Source organism: Ursus maritimus, unplaced genomic scaffold (assembly GCF_017311325.1).
Source record: "Ursus maritimus isolate PB19 unplaced genomic scaffold, ASM1731132v1 scaffold_25, whole genome shotgun sequence".
Lineage (NCBI taxonomy): Eukaryota > Metazoa > Chordata > Mammalia > Carnivora > Ursidae > Ursus > Ursus maritimus.
The window spans coordinates 39,620,946-39,634,193 of NW_024425008.1; the positions used below are offsets into that span (position 1 = coordinate 39,620,946).

Below are 13,248 nucleotides of genomic sequence, written 5' to 3' on the forward strand. Positions count from 1 at the left end.
GGGGGGGGGGGTGCAGGGGGGCGGGGGAAGGATTTGTCATTTGTTTCCTTTCCCCCCGTTTTTCTCCTATTCGGGGAGCATAAGCCATATAGCAGTTTTCTCAGTTTTCTAGAAGGGTGGATGCGGCAGAGTGCAGACAAACACACATTCCCTCTTGAAATTCAGCCCAAAGTTTGAGGCCGTCCTGGAGCCAGTGGAGTCCATGTGGGAAAGCAGTGCCGGGCGAGCTAACAGGGCAGGCCCTGGAGCTGGTGCCCGGGATTGGGTCCCAGCTGGCCACTCTGTAGCTGTGACTGGGCAAGTTACTTCCTGTCTATACCACCATCTCTGCAAAATGGGGGTTGATCCCCCTACTGGGCGGGGGCTGTGTGGGATTAAAGGAGTGAGCTCATGAAAGTACTCAGAACAGGGCTAGGCACCAAGTAAACCAGCCTTTGCTACTGTTATGACTGGACTTGCATGGAAGGGAAAGTCACATCAAGTTCTAAAGACAGATCAGCAGCTCGGTACCTGCCAGTTTGCGGGCATTCTTTTTGTTACTCCCATCTGGTTGGTCTCCAGGAAAAACACACCCAGAGACTTAATCTTTTCCCTACATAACGCTAGAATCGGAGCGGGATTCCTTGGCCTGGGAGGCTCCTCCGCTAATCACTGTTCTTATACATCAGACCCCGAACACTCAGCAAAGAGCAGAAGGTGGATTTCTTCCGTTGTTTTTGTTCAAATCTTTTCTTGAGAAATAGGCAACAATTTTTTGCCTTCCTCCAATGTATGTTTCTCTAAAATCAACTGACATTTTCATGCTATTAATTCAACACCTTATAATTCTTGGGCTCCCCATGTCTGCATCCCCAAGCAAGTTTCCTAAAACCAAACCGCCCACCCACCCCGCACCAGCACACTCAGGATTCTCATTTCAAGTCATCTCCGTACCCTTAAAGAGTCCAGCCCTCTGGCCTTAATCTCGGTATCATGTTGCTGCAGTGACCGCTGCCCCTTGAGTGGGAGGTGGTTTCTGGAGCCCTCCTCTCCAAAGTCGAGTCCTAGAATCACCTCTCGGAGGCACCGATTCCGGCCTCAGCAGTATCAATGTGGAGCCACATGTGGCAGACCCTCTCTTTTCTCCTCCTATGCCCCATGCATTCTCGGGGGAAAGCACCAGCTACTGGCTTTCAGAATTAAAACATCCCTTTTGGGCGCCTGGATGGCTCAGTTGGTTAAGTGTCTGCCTTCAGCTCAGGTCATGATCTCAGGGTCCTGGGATCGAGCCCCACGTCGGGCTCCCTGCTCGGCTGGGAGTCTGCTTCTCCCTCTCACTCTCCCTCTATTTTTGCTCTCAGATTAAATAAACAAATAAATAAATGTCCCTTTCATCTGACTATTTCCTCCTGCTAGGGTTCCCGGACTTTGCAGGCTTATCTTCTAACTCACCTAAACATTATCTTTTTAATCAAGATTCTTAAAGACAGTTTTAGGTTTACAGAAAAACTGAGCAGAAAGTAAAGGTTCCACACCCTCCCCTTCCTCCAATTTGTAGTTCACTAGCTTCTTGTGTTAGTGTGGTACGTTTATAACTGATAAACCCACAGGATATATTATTACCTAAAATTTAGGTAATTAGGGCTCACTCTTTGTGTTACAGGGTATAGTATTATAGTGTGTTATAGGCTTAGTTATTGGTTTTGGTCTATAGGTTTGGGTAAATGTATCATGACATGTATCCCCCATTACAGGAGCATACAGAACAGCTTCACTGCCCTAAAAATCCCGTGCTCTCCCCATTCACCCCACCTCCCTCCCCCTGAACTCCTGGCAACCACGGCTCTTTTTATTCTCTGTAGTTTCACGTTTCCTAGAAAGTTAACCCTTGAACAACGTGCGGGTTAGGGATGCTGACCCCCTACACAGTTGAAAGTCTGCAAAACTTTGACTCCCCAAAAATAGCCTACCGTTGACCAAAAGCATTACCAATAATACATATTTTTTATATTATAGAATGTATTCTTATGATAAAGTAAGCTAAAGAAAATGTTAAGAAAATCATAATACGGGGCGCCTGGGTGGCACAGCAGTTAAGCGTCTGCCTTCGGCTCAGGGCATGATCCTGGCATTATGGGATCGAGCCCCACATCAGGCTCCTCTGTTATGAGCCTGCTTCTTCCTCTCCCACTCCCCCTGCTTGTGTTCCTTCTCTCGCTGGCTGTCTCTATCTCTGTCGAATAAATAAATAAAATCTTTAAAAAAAAAAAAAAAAGAAAATCATAATACATTTTCAGAACCGTACTGAAGAAAACCCACATACGAGTAAACCTGCTCAGTTCAAACCCATGTTGTTCGAGGGTCAGCTGTAGTGGAATCACACGGAGGGAGCTTTTCCAGACCGCCGTCTTGTACGTAGCAATACTATCTCGGGCGCCTCACGTCTGTAAGTCCTTCATAAGCGTAGAACATTTTTATCATGTTTATCAAGCTTCGCAGGTATGGTTAATTCTAACTGAAGTTTGAGAAACACTGCTTTAGGTTTTTTTTTTTCTCCCTATAGCTATTTTTTTCCAGTTAAGACAGAACTCACATACCATATAATTCGTGCATCTAAAGTACACAACTCCATGTGTTTTAGTATAGTTACAGTTACGCGACCATCAGCACAATGACTTTTAGTCCCCCCACAAAAGAAACGTGAACGCTTTGGCTATCCACTCCCTATGCTCCTATTACACCCCAGCCTGAGGCAACCACTAATCTGTCTTCGTGGACTTGCCTCTTCTGGAGATTTCATGGAACAGAATCAAGCAATATGCTGTCCTTTGTGACTAGTTACCGTCACTTAGCACACTCTCAAAATTCATTCTTATCAGTATTTCATTCCTTTTTATGTGTTGATAATATTCTGCTGTATGGATATAGGCCATTCTAAAATTCCATTCATCCACTGATGGACATTTGGGTTGTTTCCACCTTTTGGCTATTTTGAATAATGCTGGCTACGAACATTCATGTACAAATTTTTGTGAGGACATAAACTTTCATTTCTCTCGGTTATACAGCTAGGAGTAGAATTGCTCAAGTGGCACTTTGTGTTTAACTTTCAGAAACTGCTCGGCTGTTTTCCACAGTAGGGTTACCATCTTACACTCCCACCAGCAGTGTATGAGGGTTTCAATTTCTCCACATCTTCACCAGTCCTTGTTGTTTTCTGTTTTTTATTACAGCTGTCCCCATGCATGTAAAGCAGCATTATTATGGCTTTGATTGTGTTTGCAATTTGCTGATGACTAATGATATTGGGCATCTTCTCATGTGCGTGGGGTTCGTGTATCTTCTGACAAATGTTCTATCCAGATTTCTTTTTATTGTGTTGTAAGAGTTCTTCATATATTCTAGATACAAGTCTCTTATTAAATAAAGGGTTTTCAGGGGCTCCTGGGTGGCTCAGTAGGTTAAGCATCTGCCTTCAGCTCAGGTCATGATCTCAGGGGCCTGGGATCAAGCCCCCACCTCAGGCTCCCTGCTCAAGGGGCAGCCTGCTTCTCCCTTGCCCTCTGCAGCTCCCCCTGCTTGTGTTTTCTCTCTCAAATAAAATCTTTAACAAATATATAGGATTTTCAAATATTTTATCCTATTCTGTGGGTTGTATGTTCACTTTGTTGATAATGTCCTCCAAAGCACAAGTTTTTAATTTTGATGACACCCTATTTTTTCCTTTGTTGTTTATGCTTTTAGTATCCTCTCTAAAGAAGTCAGTGCCAAATTCAGAGTCACAAAAATTCACTCCTCTTTTTCTAAAATTTTAACTAAATTACATTAACATCCTTGACCCATTTTTGGTTAATTTTTGTAGATGGTATGAGATAGGGGTCCATCATCATTCTTTAGAATGTGGATATCCAGCTGTTCCAGAAGCATTTGTTAAAAACTTACTCTCTCCCCTCCCAGAGTTGTTTTGGCAACCTTGTCAAAAACCAACAGACTGTAAATGAGTTTATTTCTGGATTCTCGCTTCTATCCCATTGATCTATATATCCATTCTGATGCTAGGACTACATGGTCTTCATTACTCTAAGTTTTCAAATCAGGAAGTGGAATTCCTCCAACTTTGTTCTTTTTCAGTATTGTTTTGGCTATTCTGGGTTCCTTAAATTTCCATGAATTTTAGGATCAATTTCTCAGTTTTTGCAAAAAAAGCCAGGTAATAGGATTGTGTTGAATCTATAGGTCAATTTAGGAAGCATTGCCATGTTAACCCTAAGTCTTCTGAGTCATAAACATGGAATTCAGTCTCCCAATTTTCTATTTAGGTCTTAATATTTTCTTTCAAAAATGCTTTATAGGTTTTAATGTAAAGGTATTACACTGAAAATTATCATTCCTAAACATTTTTGGAACAGAATTGTTTAAAATTTCCTTTTCAGTTTGCTCATCGTTACTATATAGAAATACAGGTCAATATACAAAAATTATATCCTGCAACCTCGCTGAACTTATTAGTTTTGGTACTTTAATGAATTAGATTTTCTACATATAAGATTACACCCTAGGAGAACAGAGGTCATTTTACTTCTTCCTTTCCAGTCTGGATGCTTTTCATTGTCTTACCTAATTGTCCAGGCTAAAGCTTCCAATCCAGGGCTGGATAGAAGCAGCAAGAACACACACCCTTGTCTTATTCCTGATCTTAGAGTGAAAGCATTCAGTCTCTCCTCACTGAGTATGATGTTAACTTAGGTTTCTTTTCTTTTTAAAAAAAGAAAAAAAGAAAAAGAAAAAAAAGATTTTATTTATTTGACAGAGAAAGAGACAGCCAGCAAGAGAGGGAACACAAGCAGGGTGAGTGGGAGGAAGAAGCAGACTCCCAGTGGAGCAGGGAGCCCGATGCGGGGCTCGATCCCAGGACCCTGGGATCATGACCCGAGCCGAAGACAGACGCTAACGACTGAGTCATCCAGGCGCCCCTAACTTGGGTTTTTCTTACACGCAGCTCTTTTTGTTTTTTCCAGGCACCAGCTCTTTGTCTTACCTTGACTTGGTGAAATCCTTCTCATCCTTCAAGTTCTAGCTAAAATGTCACTTTCCAGGGACCTCTTCCCTGAACCTCCACACTAGGCTCATAGCACCTGTTCTCATCACAATTGTAATACTTGTATCATTTTCCCTCCTGACTTGGCCTCACCTTGTTCACAGGTGTCTCCCCAACACAGACTGGCACACACACCGGGTGTAGATACAGACCAGCTTCGCATATTGTACACTATTCCTTCGTCCGGCAGGGACACTGTTCTAAAAGTTCCGCTTCTACCAGTCTCCACCTCCAGGACAAGACCCTGCTTTATTCACCCTTACCCTCAGCACCTAACACTGAGCCTGGCACTCAGTAACCATCAGTAACCTCTGTGAGTCACGCTGAGGCAACTCAAAAAGGAAGAAATGTGAGCTTCGATTTTTGCTCAAAACAACAGAAAGAAACGTACCTTCAACTGGGCCAACCTGATTGGTCACAGCAAATCTAAGCAACCTTTCTTCATCCGTGTACAAGGCAAAGACCCAATCCACATTCAGCTGCTGGGTGGTGGGGACGGCCGGGTGTCTGGGGGAGTGCCTGCAGGCCTCGTAAGTGATGTTCTGGTAGACGCGGTAGGACCGTGTTTGGTTGATGGTACCCAAGGTGAGCGAATAGTCTCTGGAACTTGTGGAGGTCACCGCTGCAAAAGACAGGATTCAGCCCAACTGGTAAATTTTTAAAATATTAGAGTTTCATGTGGGGTCGATTTTTTTCTGTCTGGTTTTTCATCTAATGCCTGGAGCATGTTTCCTTGGGAAATTCCTGAGTTTATTTGGAAACCTACAAGGCAATTCCGGGGATGCGAGTTGGATGCAAAGCCCAAGACCAGGAGGTACAATCACTGCCGTCATTATTAGCAAAGAACAGACTCTGCAACGACACGCCAGCCACCCGAGCACTCTATAAGCTCGGCCGTCTTTATGACTCCTACCAGCAAGGTGGGCCCTGCAATCACCTGCAGGGAGCCTTACAGAGGTCAAGAAGTAGCCTGAGACACGAGGCGAGCGTGTGGTAGGGCTGGAACTGGAACACAAGTCAGCCTGACTCTATACCCCCAAGTTTTCAACCAGTCCACGCTCTAGCTGACACAGACATGACCGCTCCCAACAGCCTGCGCTTAAGTCTGAAGGGTTCTGGGCAAAGGGAGGAGTCATTTCTCTCAGTCTGAGCATAGAGTCGGAAGCCCGGGCCAGGGTTCTGGCCATCAGCTGTTCTATTCGCTGTCTGGGTCTCCACTACCCGTTCTCCCTTCGTCTCTTGCTTGGCTTCCAACTCTCACATCACAGAAAGCACAGCTCAAAGCAGACTGCTCGGCACAGGGCAGAACTGTGACTAAGCCAGCATCTTGCATTCGGGTGGTTTTCCAGAACTGATGTGGTTTTCAGGATTGACACACATCAACCATGGAAAGCAAGGAGAAAAGGTGTTCTTATGCTCATTCTGAAGAGGAGAAAATAGGCTCTCAGATGGTAAGTGACCTTATCTGCATATATTTTCAACTACAAATCCATGATGTGAATTCCGATCTTCTAACTCCAAACTGAGCATACGCTTTACAACACTGTGCAGCATCTCATCTTAAGACAGGCTGAAACAAGGGTACAGGACAAGCAAAAATTCCAATAATCCATATTTTCCTGTGGCCCAGATGGTTAAAAACTGTATGTAATTATATAACCCCACCCACCCCCAGAGACAAGGCTGCTGTCGCTTACGTTAGGTTACACTGTATTGGGATGGGGACATGACAGTCATTTGTGAAGCAGCCAACACTTCTCTCACTTATGCTATATATTTGATAAAAGTAATAAAAAGGACATTAGGCTCCTTTTATGTATCACACACTGTTCTAAGGACATTCCATGTAATAACTCATCATCCTCAAGATCTCTCTTAAGACATGTACTATCCCCATGTTACAGATGTCAAAACTGGTTATACATACCTGAGTCTGAGTAGTGGTAAATCTCCTTGTAGGGAGCTACGTGGACTGTGAAATTTGCTGGGATGTAAGGCACCTGGCCTTGAATGTTGGTCTTAATGCTCAGATAGTTCTCTGGGTCAAGTCCCTCCGCAGTTTGAGTGATTCGAACCCTCTCTTCTCCTGGGTAGAAAGTAACTTCCATTTCATGGGTAAAGGTAGCCCCTGGAGAGGAAGAAAGAATTCAGCATAGAGCTAAGGTAGGTAGCACCTTCCAGTAATAATTACCAGTGCATACTTAATCTCTACTGCTGCTGCAGATGGTGTCTAAGAGGACCATCTGCTATCCAGGACTAAATACTATCAGCTGCTGATTTCATCAGTTCCTCCAATTTTCTATTTAACGTTGTGGTTTCATCCTGCCTCATTTCACACTGCTTCTCTTTCTAACAGCTTGTTTTCTGTGAGAAGCTACTAGGAACATCTTGACCTTTCTCTTTCTCAGGTTGCCAGACTTCAAAAACAAGTGAAAAACTTAGGATACCCAGTTAAATTTGAATTTCAGATAAATAATATATTTTAGTATAACACGTCTCATACAATATTTGGCACATAACGATGATTGTTTTATTCAAAATTTGATGAAAAACAAGACCCTCCAAGTAGCTCTTGAGTCTATAGCTGGAGGTGGGGGAAGAACTTTTCTCTCAGGACGTTATCTGTGATAAAGATAAATCCAGTAGGAAACAAGCCTTTTCAGGTAGGGAGGAAAGAGCCCCCAAGTATCCTCTACACCCTTGCTATCAACCGTGGTCCTTAGACCAGCATTAGCATCTCCTGGGGGCTTGGCAGGAAAACAGAATCACAGACCCCACCCTGGGCCCCCAGGGCCAGAATCTGCCTTTTCCCCGAGGTTTGCAGGTGATCTGGGCGCAGGTGAGTCTGAGAAGCATTGGCCTGTACCATTACCGTCAGAGCTGTGCGAGGAGGAAGGAAGTTTACTCATGAAGTAAACTCCTCTCCAGAGACTGTGCAAGCACCATGTGTGCCTCCCTACTTGACAGATCTGTGCGTAACAACTCAAGTAAACACAGCCTGACAAACAAGCTTCACCCAACTCGGGTGAGAGGACCTACATGTTCCAAATGGAATCATCCTATTTCTCAGGACAACCTGGAGAACATGTAGAAGAAATCAGTCTTTCAAGAACGGTCCTGGGAGACCAAGCCATTCCCAGCTACCTCCACACAAAATACAGCACACCTGTGGCTCCAGAACACGGAACAAAGCAATCCTCGCTCCCGGAACAAAAACCAAAGCGTGATGGCTGTTGACCAGCGGCCCCTTCAAAGGCCCCTCTGACTCACCTGTGAAGCTGAAGCCATTCTCCCAGCCTGGTTTTTGCAAAGCAAAGAGCCAGCCAAAGAGGCCTCCGATGGGTGTGAGCGGGAGAAGGGCCTGGGCTGCAGGCTGAGGGATGTGGCTGATGGCCGTGTAGGCTCTGCCATCGTTGCCCACAATGTAAGCGTGCAGGTCCACGTTCGTGAAGTGCACAGGCGTGTGGCCCACACGGAGGTGGCCACTCACTTTCCCATTGACTCGATGAGGTGCCCCTGAAAGACAACAAATCCAGTCAGCTTGGATCATGGTCCAGGTCGGCGACGGGTGTACAGAAAATCATCCCACTCACAACTTCCAAAAGTCAGTCTTTGGCCATTCTCATGATCCCGAAACCAACCAATGAACCGCCGGAAGTACAAAACAGACCTGTCTCCGATTTCTTTTCTCCCATCCTCCCACTCTCCCGTCCATTTTGACTCTAATGAGCTGGCAAAAAGGAGAAAAGATTTCTGGCTAATCCTGGAACTGGGAAATCAGCCCAGATATGTTCATTTCTCAAGCATTTATCCAGCACCTGCCAGTCGCCAGTGCTTTGGTCCACGCAGTGGAGATATGAGGTCTATGGCGCAGAGCTCACGGCGGCAGTCGCAAACTAGCGAGCAGCAAAAATACACACAGTGCAGCCCCAGCCGGTCACGCGCGCAGCCCTTACCTTCTGGCAGACAGTGCTTCCCGTTTCCGTAAAACCTGGACTGGCAGTGGCAGCAGAAGCCGGTGGCATAGTCGGTGCAGAAGGCGTGCTGGGAGCACTGTCCGTGGTGGTGTTCGCAGGTTTCCTTGTTGGCAGCATTATACGTGAAGACTGGAAAGCAGAAACCAGCTTGCATTAAGAGGCCTGATTGCAACATTGCTGCTGTCAAGCTTCATTATGGACGCCACATCTCCGTAAAACCAGCTTAGATGGTACCAAACAAATGGGTTTTTGATGTTTAAGAGACAGGAACAACATTCAACCCAGGGGAATTCACTTACTTGGTCTTCTGGCGAGGAGCACTGCCGACGGCTCCCATCTGGTCTCGGGGCAGGGCTGGGGGAGGCCAAGGAGGCCGCACACTCTGGTGTGAGCGCGGGCACAGAAAAGCCACCCAGGAAGCACACGTTAGACCGGACTGCACAAAACTGGCATTCCGTGGGTCTACAATCGTCAAATAGCAGCAATTTAATGGGGGCTCAACCTGAGAGTAATGACCCCGAGAGGAAGACCGAAGAGAGAAAGAATGAATGCGGTCTCAGGTGCAAACATTCTTTTCTTCCAGGGGCACCCTGAACCGAGAGAGAATAGCTTGTAGCTTGTCTCACTGCCTAGCTAAGCAGGTTTGCTTGTGAGAAGGGCCTTCAAGAGCACACCGCCCCCCCAAGGAAAGTCTATGGAGAGAGAGGGAGGGGGAAGAGGGAATGAAGCTGTTAAATGCCCTACGCCTTTGCAGGGTTTCTGGTGGCAGGTATGACACAAGCAGATTGCCGCACCATACGAGAGGGGGGGCCACAATCAGCTCTGGGAGACCAGAGTGGACCAGGAGTGGTTCCTTCCATCCACTTATTATGCCCATTAAAAAAAAAAAAAAAAAAGGGCCATACTAAGAAACAAAGGAACTGGAGCAGATGCCATTGTCCGTAAAGGAAATGGCCAAGGGAGTGGGGCATGGCTGGGGGGCGCTAATGGAGAAGAGAGCTTTCTCCAGACACCAGGGAAGATGCTGATCCCGAGCGTGGCCACCAGGAGGCAAAGTGGCTGTGCACACCTGGCCTCCACCTCCCCGGAGCAGGAGCTGGGGGGAGACGTCGGGAGCACAGGGGCAAGCAGGGACAGCACAGAAGCCTAGTGCTGGCCCCTGCTGCTGCGGTGAGGGGCCAGCTCCCGAAGAAGGTAGATCCCCTCCTCCTGGGCAAACCCAGCTGGCGGCCGTGCTCCAGATCTAGGTGTGCGGAGGAGGAAACCGGAGGATAAGGAAGAAATGGAAAGATCAACAGGTAGGGACACAGGATTCCAGGCAAGAACAGAAAACAAACCCAGGGAGGGAAGATGTAGCACCATGTCAGTAACACCACAGCCAGAGACTTACCGACAAGTGAAAACAGAACAAAGTTACCATTTAAGTAGTGCTTCCTCTAAGCCAGATACTACTCTATGAAACTTATTCACGCTTTCAATTTGCACACGAGCAGGGGCCGTTTTCCTTCCCGTCGTGCACAGCTGAGGCACAGATTAAAGGGACTTTCCTGAAGTCACCCAGGCAGTAGGTAGCGAAGTTGCAACTTGAACCCAGGAGGTCTGGCTCCAGATTCCTGACAGTCATGCTCCGGGGGAACCCAAGAATCAGATGGTGAGAGCTCGGGCTTCAGCAAGCGGATTTGAGGCACACTTGATAACTCAAGCCTAATGGCAGGAGAGCAGAGATGACCCAGATACGGATTACAGCACGTGGGGGGGGCGGGGAGGGACACAGGAGGAGCATTAACTTTTGGACAGTACTTGACTGCTGCTTACAGATTCTTGAGAAAGCTGCAGGCCGAGGGGGTGGCAGGACAGGTAATACAATTTCAAGTGGAACATCTAGGAGCAGCAGGAGAATGAAGCCAGTGACTCAAGACTTGGTATAGTGCCTTGATGACACAGCTGAAAATTTCCAGTTGGATATAAATAGAAATTTAGGCATAACCCTGAACATTTTTTTTAAATAGGAACAGTGACATAGAATTCACATCCCCCTCCCACCCAAAAAAACCCAGAATGGATATTATAGATTCTGTTGGGAAGAAAGTTATGTATCACTGTCTACCATTGGTTAAAGAAGTCCAGGGGGACCCAGTTCGAGTAAGAGGAAACCAATGTAAAAAAAAGAAAGAAAAGAAAAAAGAAACCAGTATAACTTGTCAGTCTTGTGTTTCTTGAGCCCCCAAGTTAACGGCTAAGTGTGAAGTAGCAGCACCTGGAGGAGCTCACACAGGGATGAGTGCTGAGGACTCGCCTCTATAGCAAGGTGGGGGAGGACAGCAGGGGGCCTCCAACCTCTAGAACTCAACCTTGGCCATGGCTCAGGTGGCTCTGCAAACCGCAGAAGGGCACGGTCTCTCCGTTCCCTCCTCTTTAAAATCAGGGTGACTCCCCTTCACACCTCCATTGCCAGAAATCACACTTTTCTGAACGTACATCTGAGTAGCAAGGTAAAGAAGCAATCTGATACAGATCTAAAGGGTAGTCATTTTCAGGTTAAGTCGAGTAAAAATAAAACCAAATTCTAAACACTGTTCTCTGGAGTTAAAGAAATGGGGGGGTTGTGTTATATTCCCTCTATCTGTTATTTGGTGAAGACTTGTCCTTGCACTCAGTCCCCCTTGCAAGAGTGCGGCATCAAACAGGGAGAGATGGGATGCAGGACGACTACAGATTGGGAGAGTTAGGTTAATTTAACCAAAAGACGCAGGGATGGCTTTCCTATGGGCAAAAGGAGAAAAGCTCGGCGATGCAGCCAGCAACTTACAAAGGCAACTGAGCAAAAGTTTGAGCTGCCATACGGACTGCATTTTTCTCACAACAAAAAATGGTTAGGCTCCCTTGAAAGGCCATCAGGAAACAAACTACAATTACGACGGGTTATTGGGAAGCTGGCTCAGGGATATTCATAAGCAGTGCTGTGGGATACTGCATTCTCAGGACGGAGCTTACTGAGCCACAGAAGCTCAACCTTCCAGCCCCAGGACAGCTACACAGGGAAAGAAGGTGGGTTCGCTCCTAACAAGGGGAGCACAGCCTTCCCCGTAGGATCCGTTCTCCGCGCCTGCCTTCATACAGGTGTGCACGCAGACACACACACTTAACACTTACAACATCAGCTTGTCAGGGGAAAGGTAAAGGCCTGTTGCACTTTTCCTTCGTTTATTAATTCAACAAACAATGGGAGCACTTGCTCTGGGCCTGGCTCTGATTTAGGAATTAGGGATAGAGCAGACAAACATTCTGTCCTGAAGCTTACATTCTCTTAGACAGCAGTGAACAAACAGGTAAATTATTTAGTACAGAGGTTTGTTAAGAGCTGTGCAGAATCTTAAATCAGGGAAGGTCAAGAGGGCTGACGCGGAGGGGACTTCACTCTCTTAAACAGTGGGATCAGGAAAGACCTTGGGAGAAGGTGACCTCTGGGCAGAGGCCTGGAGGCAGGGACAAGCAGGACACAAGGGACGGGGGAGAGGGGCAGGGGCAGGAGAGAAGGCTTCTCAGGGCACAGCAGGAGGGCAGGGGCCGGCCAGGTCTGAAGCACTCAGTTTGCAAAGGCTTTGTGAACTGTGGTTAGATAGATAGTAAGTAAAGCAATCTTCACATGTGGACTTTTAAATCTCATTTCTTTTTCCCACTTGATGCTTTTTTACTCTTCTCATATCCTTAATAGAAAGAAAAATGGAGTGGGGATACATAGGAGAAAAGAAGCAAAGTCATGGCCAAAGTACTTGAGATTTGTCCTAATTGAGAGTTACTTATGAAAATGGGAAACTCTGCACTAGATTTGATCTGTCCTTCAGTCTTCATTTTGCCAGCAACATTTAAGCACCAGTCTTCACCCTTGGGCCTGCCCTCCTTCGCTAAGGGCTCTGGCCCAGCCACGTGGAAGACGGACGGCAGGCAGGCTCCAGGCACAGCGTGGGAGCACAGAGGGGATGGAGGGCGTCCAGCCTGGGGCTGCCCCTGGCAGCTGCAGTGACTTTTACTTTTAACAGCTTTTACTGCTCAAGAAAAGGCCTCACATTTTCACTGCAGGAAAGATGTTCCTAAGTTTCCCTGCCTTGAAGAATGATTGATTAGTAAGAAAAACCACATCCAACATTGTAATGAAAAACAGTGGTATGCTTTTTCCTCCAGTTTTCATGTTTA

General features: G+C 46.5%; 1 protein-coding gene across 4 annotated transcripts in view; it reads right to left on the minus strand.

The window, feature by feature from the left end:
• The window catches only part of NID2 (nidogen 2), a 57,644-nt gene that overhangs the window by 24,713 nt on the left and 19,683 nt on the right, over window positions 1-13,248 (minus strand). For all 4 annotated transcript variants that reach the window (XM_040641830.1, XM_040641828.1, XM_040641831.1 and 1 more), the window contains exons 5-8: window positions 9,034-9,183; window positions 8,348-8,593; window positions 7,005-7,205; window positions 5,469-5,699 (exon numbers count right to left, since the gene is read on the minus strand). In XM_040641830.1, the coding sequence (XP_040497764.1) occupies window positions 5,469-5,699; window positions 7,005-7,205; window positions 8,348-8,593; window positions 9,034-9,183 (828 nt within the window). The remainder of the gene's footprint in view (window positions 1-5,468; window positions 5,700-7,004; window positions 7,206-8,347; window positions 8,594-9,033; window positions 9,184-13,248) is intronic.